The following is a 23,345-nucleotide window of genomic DNA, read 5'->3' on the forward strand; positions in this document are numbered from 1 at the left end:
ATCTGCACCACCGAAAACTCACTATGATTTACCTAAGAACGTGGCTTATTTGATAAATTATTCTCAAAAATTATTCCTTTGTAACAGAACAGAGAAGAGTATGTGCATTTAAATGGGGGTTTATATGTGTAAAAACAGGCACTTCAAAGCTTTGTGGCATTACCCTGTACACGTGCGAATCACCCGTCTTTTCTTCCTCTTCGGATGTACTCTCCACCTAACTTACTTCAACTTCACTCAGCCTGGCAGTGTCCAAACTGACATTGACAGGAATTTTTGGACCATACTTCACCCCGCTACAATGGTTAACGAGAGAATGGCATGCTATTTATTCATTTTACTTAATCAGAGACTTCTGCCATACACTACCTTTTTCAGCCAGCATGCTCAGTGCCTCCATAAGTTCTGGGAGACTGTCCTGGTACAACTAGAAGAGGCCATTTAATTATTTCTTCAGTTTTAATGAATACTCTCTTGGCAGCATGAGAAACTACATAAATTTAAGTATATCCTTACTCATCCACCCAAGAAACTTAATCAAGGTGTTCTATACTATTTACTTTGCAACAGTGCAGAATTGGCTGTCATTTCAGGTATTTACATTCTTTTTTTTACTCCTTAGTATACAAGAAAGTTTAAAAACCAAAACATCTAACACATGTCCAAATGTAACAGAAAGAGTAAGCAGGGAATAAATGAGTTTAATCCTTACTAAAATAATAACACTGATGAAAGCAGACAAGCCATGAGGCAAAGGCAGTTCTTGAATGACAAGCCATAATGTTTTGAAACAGAAACCACAGGGCAACGTTATCTAGTATTTTAGAAAAAAAAAAACTATTTTGTGCACAGAACCGTGGATCCCCTTTCATGGGCCTCCGAAAGCCACAGTGATGTGAGCAGCATTGCCGCCTTAGGAGGTCAGCATGCTGAGACTGTTTTTCCTGTTGGGCACAGAGGTTATGGCAGTGCAACGAAGTCCTAAGCACACACTATTTTGCATTGACTGAGATCAGATGCCTTCAATCTCAAATCAGTGCTCCAACTCCTAAAATATTACAAAAATAATGACAATGAAATTATAGTCATTTTCAGACAGAAAAGGAACTGTATATATATACTTGGTCGCTTCTGCACCTACTATATCCACAGCACCTCTACAGAAAGCCCAGTAAAATACCAGTAGCATCCAAAGATTTAGTTAATCAACAAATATCCAGCTAATTAATCAAGCTTGATATCTCTTCTTAATAGAGTGGCTTCAGGTATCTCCTAGAAATGTGAGAAGACCAGCCAACATACTCATCTTTAGCTAGTAAGTAAAATGCCCCTGCTTTGCACCCATTTCTTTGAGGGTGAGCTTCCTCACATCCAAGAGAAGTTAAAGAAATAACTGCACTATATAATAACTTCTGATTTGATTAATCACATTTATGTTCTATTTTAAACTGCAGCCTCACTAAATATTTCTTAAAATATTTATAAATAAATGTATCATTCCATAAATAAATATAATAAAAAAACAGCACAACAATACAAATATGCATGCATGCATCCGCGCAATTTACATACCTCTCCAAGAGCTTCATAGCGCTTTTGGTTCCATCTATGCAAATCTTCACGATAATTAAAAACAAATGGCTCCCCAGTTTTTGCATGTCTTAATTGTCCTTCTGTAAAAGAAACAAAATCACTACATTTTAGAGTATTTCCTCATGAAAAATAAGATACACTGTATTACTGAAAATTGTGAAAAAAGTCTAACATATAAAAATTGGGCTATTATGAACTCCTCCTTTTTCGGTTACACTACTTTTGAATGAAAACAACTGCAGCACAACAACAAAATGCAATCTCCTAGAATGGTATGTACTGCTAGACTGAGCTAAACACAAGTGATGACAGTAAAATTACATGCGGGTATCAAACACCAAACTGCTTTGCAAGAAACATTTGTCTCAACTGCTACGGATTAACAGTGAAATGTAAACATTTACAGATCAAATACTTCTCTGCTATGTCAATGAGGTGATCAGATTGTACCTACAAATCCCCTACTTCAAAACCAACTGCGTTTCCAAAGAAATCTGAGTACAAATTGGAATGGGGGCTGGAAGGAAAGGAAGCGTTTATTTTCAAGATTAGAATATTCTGTAAAACATTCCTGGTTAATTTTAAAAAACAAAACAAACAAACAAAGACATAGCCACCAAACATGTCTATGTTTCAGGTAAATATCTCAACTCCTAACATCCTAACACAGTGCAATCAAGTAAGAGCTCTTACTCTGGACACACCAAAATTATAAGAGCAGAATAAAGCAAAATGCATAATCAAAGCAAAACCACTACTGACTGTGAGGTTCCAGTGTAACTTTCCTTGCTTATAGCAAAAGGTTAGTAGCAAATCCAACCACAGATGAAGACTTGGGTGGGTTAAAATATCAAGAATAAAATGGCAACTAAACAGGAAGCAAACTGCAGGAAAAAAAAGTCATCTGACCAGTAATATTTCAGGTTATTAGAAAAAACACTAGTTATTATCTCAGAGAATCATAAAATTGCAGTAAATCAGACAAATCATTTTCAGCTAGAAAGCTGAAAGACCTTCATGATGAAAGTAAGATTTAAAAACAAAATGTTTCCTTTTGAATTGTAAAAAGTTGCTAAATCAGTTCACACTTTTTCAGAACCTCTAAATTTTGATTCTTGATATTTTAAATGGGACATTTAACAGCTGATATCTCTACTCCTTCTGTGTATAAATCCGCTTATTTGGTATTTTTTTTCCAGACCAATCTTACCTGATGTCCAATGCATTTTCCATGCTCCCTGACTTCACACCCTTTTCTCAGGTACAAATATCCTTTTTATATTTTCATTAAGTCTTCACTCAGCTGCTCATTTTCATCTGCTTACTTTTCAAGTATACTGTTCAGCATACATTAAGGTCATTAAGGTGTAGTCTCCTTAATAAGTTGGATCAAATACCTGTTTTTTTTTTTTTCTCTTTCTGGTGCTCTTATGTCTTTTCATAATTCTTTGAATCTTATAAAAATCCTCCTTATTTTTCCATCATAAAAAGAAGTGCGATTATGACTTAAGAGTATAGGAGCAAACATGTGAATTAAATGTACAAAGCAAAATAAAGACCTCTGGCAGCATACTGACCAGCAATGTATGTAATAGGTTTGCTACATTCTCTGGAAATCACTCAGCCTGTGAAGTTAGTGATGGAATATTCAGTAACATCATTCTAACACATCATTCCCCAAAATTTCTGCTCTTTTTACCAACCACATATGAACCATTAACTCTGAAGTCAGTAAGGAAGACAGTAGACACTGTGCAGATCTAAAAATAAGGAGCTGAAAAGTGACAGAGCTGAACCCCTCCCATCAAAGAAAGAGCATCACTTTCATGACACTTTTAGTCTCTAAGTACCTTCCTGTGAAAGCCATCAGGGTATTAAAAAGCTAAGTGTTGCATAAATGACTATCATTTAAAGGAAAGCTCTTTTTTTTTTCTTTCTTTAAAAGTGGAAGATGTAAGAAAGGCAGATTTAGAAACTAAAGTTCCTCTGTTCACAGAACAGGCACTGCAAAGAAGTAGAATTGTAAACGTCCCCATTTGTCCTACAGGTTTCAAACAATCTTGAAAGAGCCCTTTCCTGGAGTCTGGTATTACTTTAGCTCAGAGGCTTATTTCTCAGCTGGATTTTTGAATGTATGCACTGGAAATTATAAATACTGCTATTCATTAAACATACAGATTCAGCTAGCTGGCCTGACTTGTAGTCATTACACATTTAGCTGTAATGCAGAACCTTGACCTACACCTGAAGAGCCAGTCTATCACACTGCTCATCCTTTCATCAAAATAAATACTACAGAGGTGTCTTCCAACTGGTATTAATGAAAGAGCTGGCAAAAATTATTATCTAAATAAATTACTATGCCTTTTGTATCAATAAAAATCCATCAATAAATAAAATGTTTCTTGAATGAGTGACCACTCTTCAATTTTACTTTTTAATGCCAATGCTACAGAAATTACTTTCAGAATTTTTCTATCAGCACTTCCACAACAGAAAACTGGAAGCCATGAAATGCACACAGTACAACCCCAAACCTAGTGTTGTATTAAACAAGGGATTTTTTTGACAGTTTTATGAAATCAAAAAATTATTACTTAGCTAGATTTACAAGGCTGTTACACTAGGGCTTAAATATTTATTCTTAAAAGAAAAGTATGAAATTCTAATATGGATTTAGAAGGTATAATTAAACTTCTGATAACCCTTCAACATAGTTCTATGTATATCATTTACAAAGTACATACAACTTACTTTCATTAAATATGTACTCAAATCCTTCCAGAGTATCAGGAAATTCAAGTGGTGGTTCATCTTTTTTCATCAGTTCATCCAGGTCTATTCTAGACAATAAATCTAAAAAGGGGAAAAAAAATTACATAATGCATGCTATGTCTTCTTTATTTCACCATAATCACTGACAAAATGTGTTTGTTCAGATTTTTAGATCTTAAAGGCAGAAGGACAACCTACATAATACTAAACATAGGACTTCATTACTGCAAATCTTGCTCTAGATTCAATAGCTGTGCCTTATCTTCAGCATATTTATTTATTTGCCTATTTATCTCTAACCTTGATCAAAAAATGTCCAGAAACAGACGCTGTCAAAGACATAGTGATTTGTTTCAATGATTCATTACCACTAATGTCAGAAATTTGTCTCTGGTTTCTAGCACGCATCATGTTTTTAACATGAATTTATCTAGCTTCAATATCAAGTCATTGATACACTCTTGTTTGCCTGCCTGAGGAGCTCATATTATCAAATGCATGTTGTCTCACAGCCATTTACCAGCTGTGATCACAACACTCCTTAACCCTCCCTTTGATGCCCAAACAGACTTGAGCTATCTGAACTCTTCCCTTAACCACCATCCTTTAATAATTCTCAAGGCAGAGAAAACTACTATCCATTTCATAGCAAGCCATGATATACACATACTTTCAGACTACCTGTTTTCTAAGATGGTATATCCTGGTACAGCCGGTATTCATTAACGAAAGCACACTAAAATAAGTGCAGTCTGCATATTTCAATCCTAAATTTAAGGAATTACATTTAACCAGAGGCAAGCACATAGGAACTTATTTTGCTTACTTCTAATTACTAAACAATTACTGAATACAAAAATAATACTGTACAATCATCTCTCTTCTCACTGCTCATCACCCGCATAACCTAATGCTATCCTTTTAACATACTTTCTGGTTATCAAAATAAGATGATTAACAACATATCACAAAATGATTGAGCAGGATACCACTGAGATATATTTCCTACTTCCTCACGAATGAATTTAAAGACCACATAAATACTTAGTTTAGAAGTTCTACATTGACATTGTACAATTGTTTTATAAATAAAGTGTAATTTCAAATCATGTATTGCCAATGAAATCCCTTAAGAATTCTTAGTACATTAGTTTATTACCTTTACCATCCAAATTTGTATCTCAAAGGAAATGCAACAGTTTGAAAAGTCTTTTTTTTTTTTTTTACACTTGCTTAGTTTGACATTAACTACACTTTCATCCTTTAATTATTTAAAATAATTATTTAAATAGGCTTTGGATCATCAGTGGACTTGATGATCCTTGTGGGTCCCTTCCAGCTCAGGATATTCTATATTTTTTTGATTAGTCTTGTGGACAATGACAATGTCATCTAAGCCTTGTATTAGTACATTTATCCTCTGAAATTTCTACAGTGTTTAAAATGCACTGAAAATCAGCTTCAACACTGTTGTATTATGAAATAACAAACAGGCAACTGTCTTCAGGTGATCTGCCCGTGGCTATCTCCAGCTTGCCCTTCCCTAAATGACCTAAGGCAGTCTTGCACGGACACTGAAACTCCATATCTCTCCAACTGATGTTGTGGTACCTGAGCACCTCTGTGATTATCTAAATAGCTAATTGACAACTGGATGTTGACTAGGAGATTTCTAAATGTGGTTCTTTTGACCATAGCTCTCTTTTTTGTCAACTCTGCTTAATGATTCATGACAAGCCATATACATAAACAATTCATGCTTGGTCTTGTGTATTGTCCTTTGAAAATTCTGGGCAAGTTGCTTTGGTTCTCAACCAAATAACAGAATGACAGAGAAGAAAATAACTTTGTCAAAGAAGTTTTTGGCAGCAGGACACATAAAGTATGCCATTTCTCCCTCTGTATTTTCATAATATAAAGGTAGTAAAAACAGTCGTTAACACTTTATCTCTCCTCAGTGAAGAGACTGCCGTCACAACTCCTCTAGAATTTAACTGCACCAAAATTTTAACGTCTTCTTACTGTGGCCTATTTGGAAATGTGTTTACACAGAAGTGTCAGTTACTATATAATAAAAATACCCATCTCGTGAGCAGCAAGGGCAATACTATATGGAGTACATGAAGCTTTATCTTCAGAATTTAAAGAGTCTCATGATTTATATCTTCAGAGTCACTCAGTAAGACTGCAATCAGCACGAGCTCCAACCACCTCACCAGCCACTTTCTTGCTGTGCAATTTTTCACGTAAAAACTAGCTAAAGTGTTCTCAGAAAAATTTGAAGTTCTTTTCAGACCTGATCTACCATTCTTGCAAAAGATCTTTGACATTACAGATTGATTCAAGAGAGCTCAAATTTGATTCAAGAGAGACCAAATTTGAGTGATTTGCAGGGGTCTTTTGTGAGCTTAACAGGAGTTCACCAGATCACATGAAGAAAATCACAGTCTCCCACAAAGTTTTAATTATGTGGAATACTTCTTGGGTACTAGCCCTTGATAACAATCAAATTAATGCCAACTATACAATGGAAGGTTTACTTTTCCCAACATGAAGTATGATTTCCTCAACATAAATTAATTTGACAGAATTAGTACAAGATTTAAAAAAAAAAACAAACACACCACCACATAGGTTTTCACCAAACCTTTCCAAAATACACAATTTTAACGGGAGGAGCAGAATCTACCATCTCTGTATGATAAAAGATACATTTCTAATAATAAATTTGTAGAAACACAATTTTTACATTGGAGTTGCAAGGTTCTTTCTATTCTTTTTTCTCTTCTGAAAGACAATTTAGAGAGTAAGTGTCTGATGCAAGCACTTTAAATCCAGTGTTTGGTTAGCTTACTTGCAACTCTAATCAACTCCGTGTACTTCTAAATCTGAAAAACATTCTCTAAAAATTGTCATTTATGCATTTTTTTTCCCTAAAGATATTTACTCCACTAAGTCACTTAGGCACAATTATTTTTCTAAACATACAATTCAAAGAAAACTCTATGAAATCAATATGGAAATCAATGTCTTGAAAATGTTTTCACTGCTAACATTCTACAGCTAAAGAGATTTTTTAAAGCTATAATATGGATACAAAATTCTGAAACATAAATAGCATAAAAATTAAAGTATACCCCTCAGAAAATAAGAACACAAAAGCACCAGTCAACTTCTTCAAAGGATAATTATGAAAATTATAAAATTAATGGATTTCTTACTCTGTTACTCTTTACCACAGATCATTATTTTTTGAATCATCTTATGAAACTATCGATAATGGACACCACTAGACAAAAAGCACTACATAGACAGACTTATAGTCTTATCCAGTATTGCAGCTCCCAGAATCTAACCCATACTTAGATAAAAGTGTTTTCCTTTCCTTAATATTAATAACTGTTTCTGAAGAGTCTATATATGTAAAAAGAAGGCAGAAGAATTCATACCCTTTAATGCAGTAGTCTTCTCTTTTTCATCTGGGCCTCCTTGCTGGAGCTGAGCCATCCTTACCCAAACTGTCAGCAGAATTAAAATAGTAAAGTCAATGTGCATTTGTCATCAAAGGACAATCTGAAAATCAACAAGTTAGCAATTAACAAATTTACTGACTTCTGCTTCAAGAGATCTGATTTGCTACCACATATACATAAAGAGAACTGCATATAAAACAACAGAATTTGTTTTGAAAGCAAAACTTCCCTGAATATTATAAAATCGTACTCTATAATGTAGAACTAAAATTGACCTTCTCTTCTTCAAAACTTATACTGGACAAAGTCTTATCGTGCTATCTTGGATTAGGAAGTTTCACAACATAGTGCGACAAAAATTCCTCTATCATACTTGGTCAGAGATTCACAAGAATGAATATTAACTTCTTAATCCTGAAGGAACATTTATCTAATCAATACTCCTTTTTTGCGACTCTGACATAGGATCAGTAAACGTTAAGCATTTTGGAGAAGCCACACACTTTTTAAAGTCCACAGTAGAAAATACAAGCAAAACCACAAATAAGCAACAGAACATTCACAATCTCTACGGATTTTTCTTTTTCAATGAAGTAAATCGAATTGTTCACACTGTACTACACAGTCCTCAGTTTTAGTAAAACTACATGGAGTATGTATTTTTAAACCACTGTGATCTCTACAATACATTATCTGCATTGAAATTTATAGCGTAATTGTCCAGGTATAGAACGAACCTCAATATGTTCAAGGTGAGAATTTATATGCAAAATATGTGTGTAAATTTTTTCCTATTGCACAGAAGGCAACCCAGACATTCAAGCCTGCAGTCCCTTTCATCTTTAATCTGACACCAAGGGAGCAAACTACCATACCACAATCACTGCTTCTTCCTTTTCAATTAAAAGACTTCTATGCATTGAGTTCTTTTTCACTTTATCTTTTTAGTTCTTTGTTTCATCTGTCAGTCATCATCAATTTGTTTTACACTTTATCATGGATGAGTCTGCATGAACTGCATCTCGGTAGCAACTTGCAACTTTCAAACAAAGAGCAGCAGGATTTATCTGCTGTACTACTGGTTCCCTAAGAGTAGCAACTGTAAGAAAGAACCTCAAAATTGTTTGTTTTAAGTAATGGTAGTTCACTGTAAGTACAGCAAGAAAAACAAACAAACAAACAACAAAAAAAAAAAACAGTATGACAAAGATGAGGGGATTATTGTCTATTTTCTTCAAGGAAAACCTATTACATGAAACATTTTCCTATAGATTAAGAAAAAAATAAAATGTAAGGGGCTGATAGTTATTAACTAAGGAGATATATATTTTTTATTTTTATTTATTTTTATCATTATTATTATTTGTGTTATTATTATTTGTTCAAGACACATAACTGTCTTCTACATTCTACGAGTTTGGGCTAGGGTTGACTTTGACACCTTCCTTTACAGAAGGTGGTTCAGACTAAGGTGCTGCAAAATGACAGCACACTGTCAAAAGTCTCTCCACAAAACACAACTCCACCATGCAACCTTTACTTAGACCATACACTTTTTAAAATAATGATGCAACTCAGCATGATTCAGTTAAGATGGACTTCTTTTTCACTAACGCTTTAATCACATTAGCCCCAATAACAGAATTAATCAATATAAATAAGAAAAAAAATCTTTTTACTGGCATAAAGCATACTCAATGGATATATTAAAACCACTCAAATGTTGATTCACACATGCATTTTATGAAAGATTTTTCTTGGATGCTTCCATATAGTTCACTGACAGAAGATAACCAACTAGAAAATCTTGCCCATCATCAGTTTGTATGTTTCCAGCATAAAAACATGTACATTCTACCTAATCACCTTAGGAAACAAACAAACCCACTCAAGTTAAAATTATTAAAAGTGATAGAGAGTGACAATCATAGTGATTTCCGATAGGCCAGATGAAAATTATTCTTGTCAGACAAATTAGGTAATCTTCCCTACAAAAAAAATTGAAAATTCATGATTGAGTATAGTTAAGTTAATGCAGCTACAAATGACATGTAGGTGCTCGAAGATTTCTAATTATCTAAGGTGAGAAATACAAAATTTATCTGAACAGATTTACCTTGATAAATTAATCCCCTTTTCCTAATCAGATAAATCAATGCAGTGACCAAGAATTTCTGGCATTTTTGCCCCTAGAATGTGTACCTGGGTTCCTTTAACTGACATAGACCTAGCCACTGAGGAAAGAATTGATAACTTAGAGGTTCACTCACAAAGCTAGACGCATCAAATATAAATAAATAATTGAATCTGAATTTAGCTCTGAGACAGAATTTCCAGTTCTTTTTGACAATGTAAAAAACTGTTACAGCAGCCACTGGAGGGAGGACTTGATATTAGAATGAGGATGAAACAAGCACACAGTATTTTAAGTATTGTTTGTGTGAACACAGCACTCTGCTAAAACCCTCACTGATATTTGCTAAATGAGAAACAGAAGAAATTAGATGAGAGGGTTGGAGTTCCTTTCTTTTACAAACAGATATTGAATGGAGTCTGATGGTCCAGAAACGAACACTGGGAATGTAAGTACACATAAATCTCCCTGAATACTTGCTTACAGGCAAAAGCAGGAATTGCAGTTTACTCTAGGAATCAGTTTTAAGCCCCAGTCATCTTGAACTCCATACATTCAGCACTTCACATAATTCACAAATGTCCTTCATCAGTTGCCCCATAATAAATACAGATCATTTTGAATGTTCTTCTACGCAATTACTTAAAGATTCTTCATAAAACATCTCTTCTTTGGTTGTTTGTTCCAGTAGCTATGCCAAGCACACATCCTAAAAAACAATTTACTATTTCACCCGAGGAATACTTAAATAAGTTTATTTCCAAGGGAACTTACATTAATTTGTATGTGTCTTGGTTTCCCATGCAAACTTTAAATATTCTGTCACTAGACATACTATGTGTTCTGTGTTGCTTCAACCTCAGTGCCCAATAATTTGTCATCAGAAATACTGCGGCTTCACAAGGCTGCATTTTCACCAGACCCTTTTGAATACAGTTGGACTGATGGATTCACAAACAAATGGTCAAAAATTTAAAAACAAAGAAAACACACATCTGCACACTTAAGATAGTGTGCATACATATTTTATGATCTTATTTGTAAAGTGGTACTGGAAGTTTGGACCGCAGAGCTGATCTGGACCTGGATAGTGCTTGATCGTGTTAGTCTTTAAATCAGACACCCTATTGTGTATTCTGACTCCGAAACAAGTGCACACAAACACAGATTTTTACAGGCTTTAATTATTCCTCGTTATGCAAATCCAACTAGAAACGTGGCAAAAAAACAGTAGTATATGATTTTGCTATACATTAGCAAGAACTGAAATTAAGTCAACGTTATCTGGTACAAAAATTCCAAACAAAGGCCATAAAAAGATGTAATGCTAACCCACCACAAGTGCAACATAGAAGAAAACACGTGGGTATTTTCAAGCAAACAACTCCATCACTTTTATCTGGACATAATCCAAACATAAGTCATCAGAATACTGTGGTAACAACGCTTTATTAAAATACAGTTGAATTACAGTCTAGTTCTTTGTAAACTGACATACCAAGCACGCTAGGGACAAGCGTGCATGAGGCTTGTGCAATGTGTTTGATGACTCAGAGCTAGGCTTTCTTCAGATACATGGCTGGGAGACAGTTTTGGCTATCAGACCATTTTCTGCATTGGCTCAGATAAAGCACAAGAAACATAACTTTTTTTTGTTGTTCTTGTTTATTTGGCTGGTTGATTTTTTTGTTTTGTTTTGGTTTTGCCTAACTACATTTTATCTATTCTTATTTTTAGGACACTACAGATAACAACAGTAGCAACTGCTTCAGGTAAGGCTATACTTCACTTTCCTTCATTATTGAAGACCTTATTTACTTACACTTAGGTTTGCCAAACTTCAGCTCTGAAAGACAATTATTTTCAATCTGTTTTGGGTAAGTTCAGCTAAAATGTCTATATCTAGTACACAAAGAAGGTTCACAGGTAGGATCTTCCATGCAGTTCTGCTGTTAATGAGCAGCTCTAACATCTCCACGTTGCAGAGATCAGAAACTTTGCCAGAGGATCAGCTTATCATGCAGCATGTGCCTCTTCCTGTTCCCCTTAGAGCTTGCCCAGATCTGCTTAAGTAAAAACTGCTTTTTGCATACATTTATTACAGACTTATTAAGACTTATCAGAATTTCCAGAAAATTTACCTATTTGCCTAGAGCATGCTCCATACAGCTGCAAAAAGACAGAGGGAAAACGCATGGGAGGTGTGCAACAAATGCTGGGAGAGCAGGATCTTTTACCCCTGGAGTACACAGAAATTGGCAAGGGTCCCAAAATCCCTGAATCTCAGTACATCTTTGCACTGTACCAAATGGTAGTGGAACTTGCTGATAAAGTACAAGACCACAGACAGCAAGAACAGTTGATTTATTTGCACAGCAGCTACCTTCTGATGTTATTTACCCCTTAAGCTCAAAGAGCAGAGGACTCTGAGCTGTTTTCATTAGTGCCCCCACCTCATCAGCGACTCGGTTGTTTACACAGGGCAGAGTCAACACGATTCCACATACTGAAATTTTAATTGTTGTAGCTTAACAGACTTGAAATGCTGGAAATGACCTTCATAAATAAATGCCTGTAGACATGATCAAATAATAAACGTGCTATAAGAATACAAAAGCAGGCAGTACAACCTCAGCACAGCCTCTGAGAGGTTTACCCAATGGCCTTACCAACCAAATGAGAAGATTCAAAATGACCATCCAGGAACTCTTCTGCAGCAGCAGCATCTTTGAATGCTTAATGCAATATTCTCTCAAGAATGTGTAATATCAATACTTTAAGTGCATGGAGAACCCTACCTCCTGTGGTGAGGCAGATGGGTACTACCCAGTGAGTCAGTCAAGTAACTCTGGGGACAGAAAAAACAATCGTGCCATGAAGGCAGGAGAATGTTGCAGAAGAGAACCCTGCTCAGAGGATGAATTTGCAGGCGTTCTTACGAGATTTACTTGATTCCTATAAAACAAAATGTTCTCAGGTAACCTGGTTTGCACTTTTCCCACTTTCAGGGCATTCAACCTGAGCAATTTGCTTCAGTCCTCAGAACTCTGGACTGCTGGATTCCCATTTTAAAAACTCTGAAGAAAGTTCTGTAGGTTTTCCAAGCTCAGCACCCAAGATGAGTAGGGCATTAATTTCACTGCACCTTTCACCATCATCTTCCTCAAAAATGCCACTAAGAATCCTCCATACACAGCAGATGACAGGGAAAATTCAAGGAAACAAAGTTTATGAAAAACTAATATCTTTCAATTAAAACCTGAAAAAAAAACCTACGTTGTATGTAATAATATTATATTCGGTAAAAGATTCATATTGTGTAGCTCCACTGTTGCACAGGGGTACTTATCAAGTGACTAGGACAAAAAGAAACATCGAAGAAACACTAATCTGGCAAACATTTGTGTGTGAAATGGTCTTTAATTACAGAATCTTATTTTCTCACAGTGTACATTGCAAGGATAAGTAATATTGGCACAATATTACTTCATAATTGCCCTGTGATAGTTTATTAAAAAAAACACGTTTGGATGAATTTTTAAGATGATTGCACTAGACTGTTGGTTTTAACAGGATTCTGGCTTGAAAGATGTGGTGGAGAACACTGACTTTCAATAGCCTCATCTCTGTACATACTAAGTAGTTACAGGACAAAGTCAGAATTTTTAATCTTTTTTCTAATGTCAGATTCTCTCAAGCAATCCCATGGGTCAGCTGGGAGAGGAAAAGGCCTCCAAACACAGTAAAACTCAAAGACTCTCTTAATAGAGACACCAGAGTAATTTGCAGGACAGCCACAGATGAAGAGAGAGAGACTGGAAAATTAACGGAAAACGATTTCTGTTTTGGCTACCATGAAAAGCTGCCTAGACATACGCATATGTGTCTAGTACTTTAAAATCACTTTTTTTTTCCTCTCTCCCTTTGCTCTTAAGTAATATCTTGACTTTCAGAAGTGCTGCCTGCCATTAATTGAAGACTCCTGAAAAGATGACAGACTGAGAGGCTGAAAATGCAATGAATACAGAACTGACTGTAGTCCAGATCCTAGCACACAGCAAAGTATTTTTAATCCTACTGAAGACTCCATGCTGAGGAGGTGCACAAAAAGAGGCTAAGGAAAGGTGAGAGGTGCACCTTCCTTTCTGTGAAATACTTCTTTCCTCCAACTCCTACCAGAACATGTACATGAAAAGAATGAATATCACCACCCAGTCTGACTACTCTGCATATAACACAGGTGCTCTGATGACACAGAAATACCTAATAGAGATGGAAGCTATTCAGTATCAAATCACACACAACTGAAATGAGCATGGGGGGCTATTGAAGTCATCAGTTTACCATCAAAATCAAATGTCAACACCCCAAATTCCCATAGTGTACATACCTTCTTTGCAGTAGCGTCTGCCTCAATGGATCTGCCCTACAGCTCTGCCCACAGCATCCCCCATTATGAGACACCTTTCTCTTCAATTTTATCATTTCTCTCAGCTTTATGATTACAGCATCTCAAATTTCTTTGGTCTGTCCCTCTACCTTAGAGGCAGCACATGTTATCTGGCCAACCAAACCGAGCAGTACTGCCTCATTTCAACTATCTGACAAGCAACTCAAATAGCCTTGTAAAACACATGCAGTCCACAAGTTTGGTTCTGCAAAGCAGCACCACATTATAGTGTATAAAAACAATGTGAGTAACATAAATTCATTACTCTTTTAGCTCATAATTTAAGACCACCAACTTCAACTCAAAATTCTGACTGTATCACTCTGATTCTTGTTTTTACATCAATAAATTTTCTTTTCCTTTTTAGTCCAAAAAAATAAAAAGGACCAAGATATATATATATATATATATATATTTAAAGGCAAGTAAACATTTCTTTTGTATGAATTTCAGAAACATTCACAAAAAGGTTCCACTAATTGCTCAATTCTGTAATTAGAATCAGACAACTCTAGAGAGCTCTGCTACGGCCTTATCCCCAACCCTGCTTTATCTGCCCAAAGTAAAGACTGCTGCCACGGCATCGTAGAGCAGTCTAGGCTGGAAAAGATCTCCGGAGGTCATCTGGTCCAGCATTTTGCTGCAAGCTCGGCCTACCCATTAGGTAACCCAGGGTGCTGCCATGACCGGCCTTCAGTATTTCCAGTCAGAGAGACTCCACCACTCCTCCTGGGAACGTATTTCAATGTTCAGTGTTTTTAGCACATTTTCTTTTCCTTATATCCAGATGAAATTTCCCATCTCGCCAAGCATCCTTATGAAAGAGTTTGCCTCTTCAGACTGCTGTCCAACAGGACCTCCAGCTCCTTTTTAGCAGAGCTACATCCCGGCCAGCCTGCACAGCTGTTAGCGGTTCATACCTCTGTCAGTGCACACCTTCATGGGTTCATCTCTTAACTGTTAGGCAATTCTTGACCTAACAGTAACCATCCCACACAGGAGCTAAAGAAACTTCACCAACTTCTCCAAACCAACCTTGTAAGATTATTTATGTATTTTGTGGAAAACACTACATCTCCAACCAGTCGAAGCCCTCCTTAGGAGGCCTACTTTAGCATTTGTGGCTGCAGAACGATATAGCAGAACTCAACCAAGCACTACCACACTCAAAGGTGTGCAGACAGAAGCAGCAGATGAGCAGGAAGAGCAACCGGGGATACGACTCATTTTGATGAAAATCATCACTAGAAATTCACAGTTCTTGCTTGGAAGGCCCAGAGCTTCAGGCCAGGATTGCGTCCTGGTAACCACGGGCCTTGCCTTCCTACAGCTATCAAACCCTGAGACCAACCACTTGTGTTTAACTACAGCATGCCTTCAGAAAGGCATTCAGTCTCAATTTTAATTTATTAAGTGCTGAAGATTCCACAGCTTCCAGTGGTAGTTTCAAAGGTTAGTCACATCTTTCAGGTCTTGTTTCCAGTCCCAATTACTCTGGCTTCAGTCACTAGTCACTATGTTAAGTCACTAGTCTGTTAAGGTTTCCCTCTCTAATTTTCCCCTTACTCGACTAGATGCAAGTTTAGGAGTCTTCTATGAAATTTTTATTCTAACTCAAAGTAATCTTTTTCCAGTTCCAGTGTTTCCATATATTTCTTAAATCCCAGTTGACAACTTTATGCAAGCCAAACTCCATAGGACAAACACTGCTAGAGTGGTGGCTTCTCGTTTCTCCTGATTTCTTTGTTTCACAATCTGACTTGCCTTTTTTTTTTTCCTTCAGGCTGCAGACCTAACTTACCAAATAACTGGGATAATGCTAAATAAATTCTTTTCTATTTAACATTTAACCAGTCTTGGGTTGGAAACATTTTACTAGTGATGATTTAATGTTATTTCCCAAGAATATTTAGTGAATTCCTAAATATTCCTACGCAGTATTTACTGAAGACCACAATTCCTGAAGACTGTTACTTTTTCAAGAAGGGATAAAGTACCTCATGAAGTAGCTATTTTATTTACACTATGCAGTCTTGAAGTAGATTTATTTTAAAGTAGTCAGTTTACATAACATTAAATCTATAATACTGGAACAGTAACTGCAATCAAGCAAACTCATAATCTGAATCAACAAAGAGTTCATTCTGTCATTTAATTATTTATTAATACAATTTTCCATTAGTATTCCATTATTTTACCTACATTGTGACAGCATGGTCTATTATTATCTGTATTAACCCACCCTCTTCTCTCAAGTACTGACATACCATCAGCACTTTTATCATCTTCTGGGATTTCTTTATCATGCCAAGTATTATTTAAAATGAATAACAATGGACAAAGGACTTCCTTTAACACCTCCTTCATCATTCTTTGGGTCAACTTAATAAATAATCACTCTCACAAATTACAATAACTAACCAAGAAAACGAAGTGTCACAGGAAGTAGAGGACTCTTCAGTGCTTAACTGACTGTGATTAGATGCATTTTCAGAAGGAATACTGCTGTTAAATACAACTTACTGATTTGAATACTGTGGTAGCTGAAAAATGTAACAGCTACAATAGAGCTTATTGATAAAGTACAGTAATTACAGGACAAGGGTGATCAATCCATTGCACTATTCTACCTTTATGTCACCTTAAAATCAGAATGAGAATACCTAAACATAAAAAAAATCATAAAAAATTAAATCGTGTACTAAAGCCTGTGTGTGTTAGTATACTTATTTTTATGTTCACCTCTACAGCAGCTGACCGCATTGCTTCCCAAGACTACATGGAAATTAATGCAAGAGACAGAAATACATTATATGGTGTGACATGGAAAAACACAAAACAGCACCAGCCTCATCCAGTGTAACAAGATAACAAGAGACTTCTGAAAAAACACATTAGAGACAATACAAACACTTTCTCACAACTCACGAATTTCAAGAAAATCTGCTGGATATTAGAATAGTATTACCTTTAAGAGTATTTTTATGTAAACAAGATTTCATTTAAAAATGAAGTAAAAACTATACAGACCATTGAGGTCAGGTTAGTGGTGTAAGCACAGGGCAATATAAATTTGTAAGGAATACTTACAGCACAACAAATAGGTTGCAAGAATGAAATAATAATGTAACCATCACACCTCCAATCTTTTATTTATTTTTAACCTATCCTTAAGCGAAAGCAGAAGAAACAATCCAGTTGCAGCCACGTGGACATACGAAATAATCTAGAGGCAAAAATCTTTTGTTCTAAATTCCTTGTGTTGGAGAAGGGGGGAAAAAGAAAGAGAAACAAAATCTTAGAGAAAACTAAATTTTCAAACTTTACATGCTTTGTAACAAAATTTTACTCCAAATATGAAAAAGAATCCAAAAAGAAAAAAGAAAACCGAGGGGAAATCAGATGAAAAGTAATTTCACAATAAAAATGAGTTAGTATGAGATCAGCAATGCTAGACAAAAGATACATTTTCTTTATCTAAATTAAGTTTACTTGGAACAAACCTGGAAGGTAACACAAAATATCTGACAAATATCAAAAAAAAAGTGAGGAAGGGACAGAGGACAGATCAGAACTTTAGAAGCACGTAAAAAACTTACAGAGCACAAACTCCTCTTCCAAATTGATTTGAAATTAGAACTCCAGTGCTGTAAAACCAATCTCAATACAGCAGCATCGTGGTTTTAACTAAGATCGAGTTAATCTTCCTTGTGACAGCTGGTACAGTGCAGTATTTTGTGTTTAGAATAAGAACAATGCTGATAATGTAACACACCGATCTTTAGCTGTTGCAGGGCAGTGCTTGCACTAAGCCAAGGACTTCCCAGCTTCTCACACCACCCTGCCAGTGAGGGTCTGCGGGGGGACAGAGCCAGGACAGCTGCCCCCAGCTGCCAGAGAGATACCATGGGGCATCGTGTGGGACAATTATATGTGGGGGCTGGCCAGGGGGCTGTTGCTGCTCGGGGTCTGGCTGGACATCGGTCAGATGATGGTGAGGAGTTGCACTGTGAATCGCTTGCTTTGTACATTCTATTATTATTATTATCATTATTATTTCCCCTCCTTTTCTGTCCTATTAAACTGTCTTTATCTCAACCCACGATCTTTTACTTATTTTTCCCCTCACAATTCTCTCCCCCATCCCAGTGGGAGGCGGGGGGCGAGCCAACAGCTGCACGGTGCTGAGCTGCCTGCCGGGTTACACCACAACAAGGAGACAAATATTATTTTTATATTCCTGCTAAAATACATCTTAACTAACCAGATATTTAACTACCACAGGAATTCCTTATAAACTTCAAACTAAGTGGAAAGCAACTGCTTAAATAAGCGTACACCAAAAATGGCCCAACTTAAAAATATTTCTCAATCTTGCATGGGTCTTTTGAAGCAAATGTCTTCACTCCAACGGACAGAGCTTTTGGGTAGCTGTCTCTGAAGCTTCAAAAATATAGCTAGCATTGCTTCAGGCTTTTTTAAGTTGGGAAGGGGAAATTCCACAATTTAGAAGGATGCAAGAAAGAAATTCCAGCCTTTGCATCTGATGTTGCTCAAGTTTGAGATGAGACCTGAAGAAACAAGTAACTGAACGAGATCCTGGCAGCAACATCCTGGGCTGCTTCAGGGAAGACACTGCCAGCAGACAGGGGAGGTGGTCCTTCTCCTCTGCTCCGCTCTGGTGAGATGCACCTGGAGCGCTGCATCCAGCTCTGGGCTTCCCAGCACGAGACAGGCACGGACGTCCTGCAGCGGGTCTGGTGAAGGGTGACAGAGGTGAGGAGGAGCGTGGAGCATCTGACACCGGGGAAGAGGCAGAGAGAGCTGGGACTGTTCAGCCTGGAGAAGAGACGAGTTGGGGCATGGGGTGAGGAGGAAGCGGTCTGTCTCATCGGTGCCTGTTCAATGCCTGACCGGGAGAATTGAAGACCACTGAGGCAGACTGCTCCCAGTGGCGTCCCGTCAGAGGGCAACAGGCAGTGGGCACAAGCTGGAGTCTAGGAAATTCCACCCAAACATAACAAAAACCCTTAGTCTAAGGGTGGTCTAACACTAGAACAGGCTGCCCGGAGAGGTTACTTGGAGATGATCAAAACCACTGAACACGGTGGCACTACAAAGGGCACGGGGGATGCGCGAGGCAAGCCCCAGAAGTCCCTGCCACTACCAGCCAGTCTGTCACCTTCAGGTGAGAAAAAAAATAAAAGTGCACGATAAATGAAAAAGTGCAAAAGTTTGTGCAAAAAGTATGAGTATGTGTTTACGTATACACCCTTATACATATGTTAGTTACCTCCCACAATAGCAATGAACAGCCTTTAACAAGGGATGAGAAAATCATTACAAGCAGCCTGTGCATGAGCAAGAATTAGAGCTTGTGGTCTCAGGGGTTTCACTTTTGTGTTCCTAAGCATTTATTTCTGATTCTAATTCTTCAATTTCTGTGAAACAGACAAAATTTATCATCAAGAAACTGTCAAAACCACCAGGGCCACAGCCATGACAAATCTGTGAAAGCTGACAATGCTGTATATTAGTCATTCTGTTGGCAATCATTCTCCTAAGTGCATTAAAACACCTTCCAGCTGGTTAAAATCACCTTGTAGATGCACAGAGCCTTAAAAAATGTCCATATTGTCTTTCCATATCTGATAGCATATTATAAATATGTATGCCTCCACTACTAAAAGACACTGTCAATTCCACAGGTATCGGGAAATATTAAAATTAAGGTTGTTTACCCACACTCAGTTAAGCTCCCATGCACTAAACTCCAGTATTATACAAAAAACAACGTGGAGAAAGTCAAAATAGGAAAGACAACATCTCATTCTCTCCTACTTCTCGAAGTCAGCATCATCTACACCTAATCAGACATCCAGCATGGCCTTAACTAAATTCCTTTTAAAAATACGCGTGACGAATACCCCAGAGCTTTCCTGAAGTTACGTTCACGTTGCTGGTTAAGCTCATGCCTGAACCTCATCCTGAGCCTCGACAGACAAACACAGAACCTGCCAGACCTCCTGCCTTTTGCTCTGCTCCCCCTGCTGCGCCTGAAAGCTGACGACTAGGAGGCAAGGCGACCTCTGCCAGAGAAGTTTAAGATCCCCTCGCCTTACAAGATGGGTGGCAGCACGCACTTCCCAGCACCTACAGAGAAACCACATCCCCAGCGTTAGTGATTGCAAATAAACTACTGTGTTTGACACAGCGGCAGTATTTCGGCTTTAAACAGAAATCTATTCTGACGCCAAACTACCCTTTTCAGGTGAGGATTCTTCCAAACTTCCACGTCTTTTGTCACAGACCTTTACTTCTAGGCCTATAGGCAGTTTGGAAGTTTATGCCCTTCCTCTTTCTAGCAACCCCTCCCATACCTGGAGATAGCTGTTGTGTCTTCCTCAGTCTCCTCTAGTCTGAAAAATTATTGTTGCTTTCCCCTGGAAGAACCTCCTGTGGCCCAAAGTGTTTCTTAAAAGGGATGGCCCAAACTGAACAAGTCCAAGCAATGTGCACAATGAAATTAGCAGGTAACACGTTTAAACATCCCTTCTGACTATATATCCCAGAAAAATGATTACCCTCCTTGCAACAGCACAACGTTACTGACTCATGTTCAGACTATGATTCATCTAAAAATCTGGAATTATTTTTTTCTGTAATTACTGCTATTTTATGTTTATATAGGGAACTATCAAGCCTAAGCACAGTCCTTTGCATTTGTCCTTTCAAACCGCATTATTTCTTTCACTTTATTTCTCTATTTTTTCTAAGCCATTTGAAATTCTAAAGTTACTTTTCACAGAACTTGAATCCTCTCCCAGCCTGGTACTCTCTGTAAAATTAATAAAGTTACTCTCTATGCCATCACCACCCAAGTCATTAGCAAAGTGAAGGCATAATCACATTTGTTTTTTTCCACTGCACTTCTCCCTTTGTCTATGCCTGGAATGAAGGTGTTCATTTAGAAAGCAGCTATTCATTTTTTTGTTTGACCTTCCTCTCTTGAGCTGCAAGCATGACCTTAATGTTTCTCCTAACCTAAGTTCTTCCTCCCCCGTATTTAAGTGCCTCTCAATCACTACCTCCCATTTCTCGCACAATCTCCAAGTCCCACTTGGCCTCATTTCACCCTGCACGCTCCTAGCAGCGCTCCACTCCCTTCCTTCCTGAACTGTCCTTGCTTGCCCTTCCAGTGCAAGAGCACTGGAACGGGATGCAACGGATGGCCAACTCCACAACTCCTTCCAGACCGCCTCCTGCCCGCTCATCACTGGCTCCCTTCATGCTGTCATTACAGAATGGGCATGGGAGTGATTAAAGCCCCTAAGGACCCTCCACACACCCAGCTCCTCCAAAACGTTTTGTCCCGCTCGAATCGTTGGAGATTTGTACATACTGAAGTTGACACCTTCCCTACCTGACATCACAGCAGACCTTGCCACGTACCGTGTTTGACTTCCAAAACACAGAGGCGCCGTTCCACACAATCACGTGCACTGGAAGGGACCTTGGAGGTGTCCAAGCTCCTCCTGAAAGCAGGGATCATCATCTCCTTTGCACCGACCAGTCAAGTTCTGAACATTTTCAAGGATGGCAATTCCACTACCTCTCCGGGCCCCGTTACCACGTTTGACCACACTCATGGTAAATTTGCTTTTGCTATGTCTACCAGCACATCCCAGAAAGTAAAACATTAAAATATATTTATCTGCTATTCCACACTGCTACGAAAAGTGAAGTTTAGAACAGACTCGACAAAAATACTATGTTAACCGCACCATGCTCCTCTTCTGGAAAGCCAGATACTTTAATGCTGCCACATACATAAACCTTTCTTATATGCTCGTTAATAGTACTCTCTGAAGATCACAATTGTCAAGAATTTGTTAAACAAAACATTCCTTTGAATGTTTCTTATGGGCATCACTGAGCTGGCAAAATCTTAGCTTCTCACAGGAACACACTGTTGTCTTTGAAAACTCCAGTTTCTCTCTGATAGAAAAGCACCAGCATTTTCTCTCTCACACCAGGAAAATGCAGGTATGGGTTGGTGTCATTAAGGAAATGGATTTCCCATCTCAACATAATTCCATCCCTCCCAGGCTCAGCTCCCTTCCCCAGACCAACTACCCCATACAGGCAATAGCTCAAACTCCTTGTTATTTTGGTGCGGTCTTCTCAAATTAGTTGCTCCTTAGGGATTTATTGTCATTTTTCTGACTACCAGAACAAAGTCTGAAAAGTCAAAAAAAATAATAATAATTTGCCCACAGAATGATGTTGGGAAAATAGCGAACGAGAACTTAAAGCGCTCCTTCAGGAACTTACATTCAACCTATCTGATATTTGCAAAGCTGGTGGGATGATTCACATGAATGTAATGCTAGAAACCAAGACATATAACCTATTTAGTAAGAGCAAAAATGGAGATCATATGGCACTGCATGCCAAAAACGTCATTGTCTGCTTCTGAGTCACTGACAACTGAAAATCACGTCTTAAGAAATAAAGTACAAGTGAGGACGCTAGCCGGGGTTTGCTACAGATACAAAATGTCACTTAGCATGGCAGTTAGGCATCTACTGCATCTTGCTGGAAATAAAGTTTCATTATCACAGTGGACATAAGGCCAAAGGAGCTAACCTGGAGCTTTCGTGCTGCCATTATCAGAACATGCTTGAAATTTCTAGAAATTGAGGACAATTTCTTATGCTGAGAAATGTTAAATCCAACCCAAGGGAAAGCAGTGTTGGTCTTCATCCAGACAGATAACAAGTACTCCACTGTGTCACAGAGAACAAATACAGAACAAAGACGGTTCCTGCCTCTAGGTCTTGGAATCAAAGGACATATTCCCAAACACAGTTTTGCAAAACGACTTAAGAGGTCCCAGCCCCTACCCGTGCTACCCCCT

General features: G+C 37.7%; 1 protein-coding gene across 11 annotated transcripts in view; it reads right to left on the reverse strand.

Annotated features, from left to right (window-relative positions):
* ARB2A (ARB2 cotranscriptional regulator A) overlaps positions 1–23,345 on the reverse strand; it is a 260,683-nt gene that overhangs the window by 231,086 nt on the left and 6,252 nt on the right. For 9 of the 11 annotated variants that reach the window (XR_013943951.1, XR_013943952.1, XM_080575221.1 and 6 more), the window contains exons 2-4: positions 7,818–7,941; positions 4,348–4,449; positions 1,573–1,673 (exon numbers count right to left, since the gene is read on the reverse strand). Coding sequence is in view for 9 of the 11 variants with exons in the window: in XM_080575221.1 (XP_080431347.1) it covers positions 1,573–1,673; positions 4,348–4,449; positions 7,818–7,923 (309 nt within the window). In the remaining 2 variants the exon portion in view is untranslated. The remainder of the gene's footprint in view (positions 1–1,572; positions 1,674–4,347; positions 4,450–7,817; positions 7,942–23,345) is intronic. The other 2 variants (XM_080575224.1, XM_080575223.1) reach the window with 1 other exon arrangement.

Source organism: Anser brachyrhynchus (assembly GCF_964034855.1).
Source record: "Anser brachyrhynchus genome assembly, chromosome: Z".
Lineage (NCBI taxonomy): Eukaryota > Metazoa > Chordata > Aves > Anseriformes > Anatidae > Anser > Anser brachyrhynchus.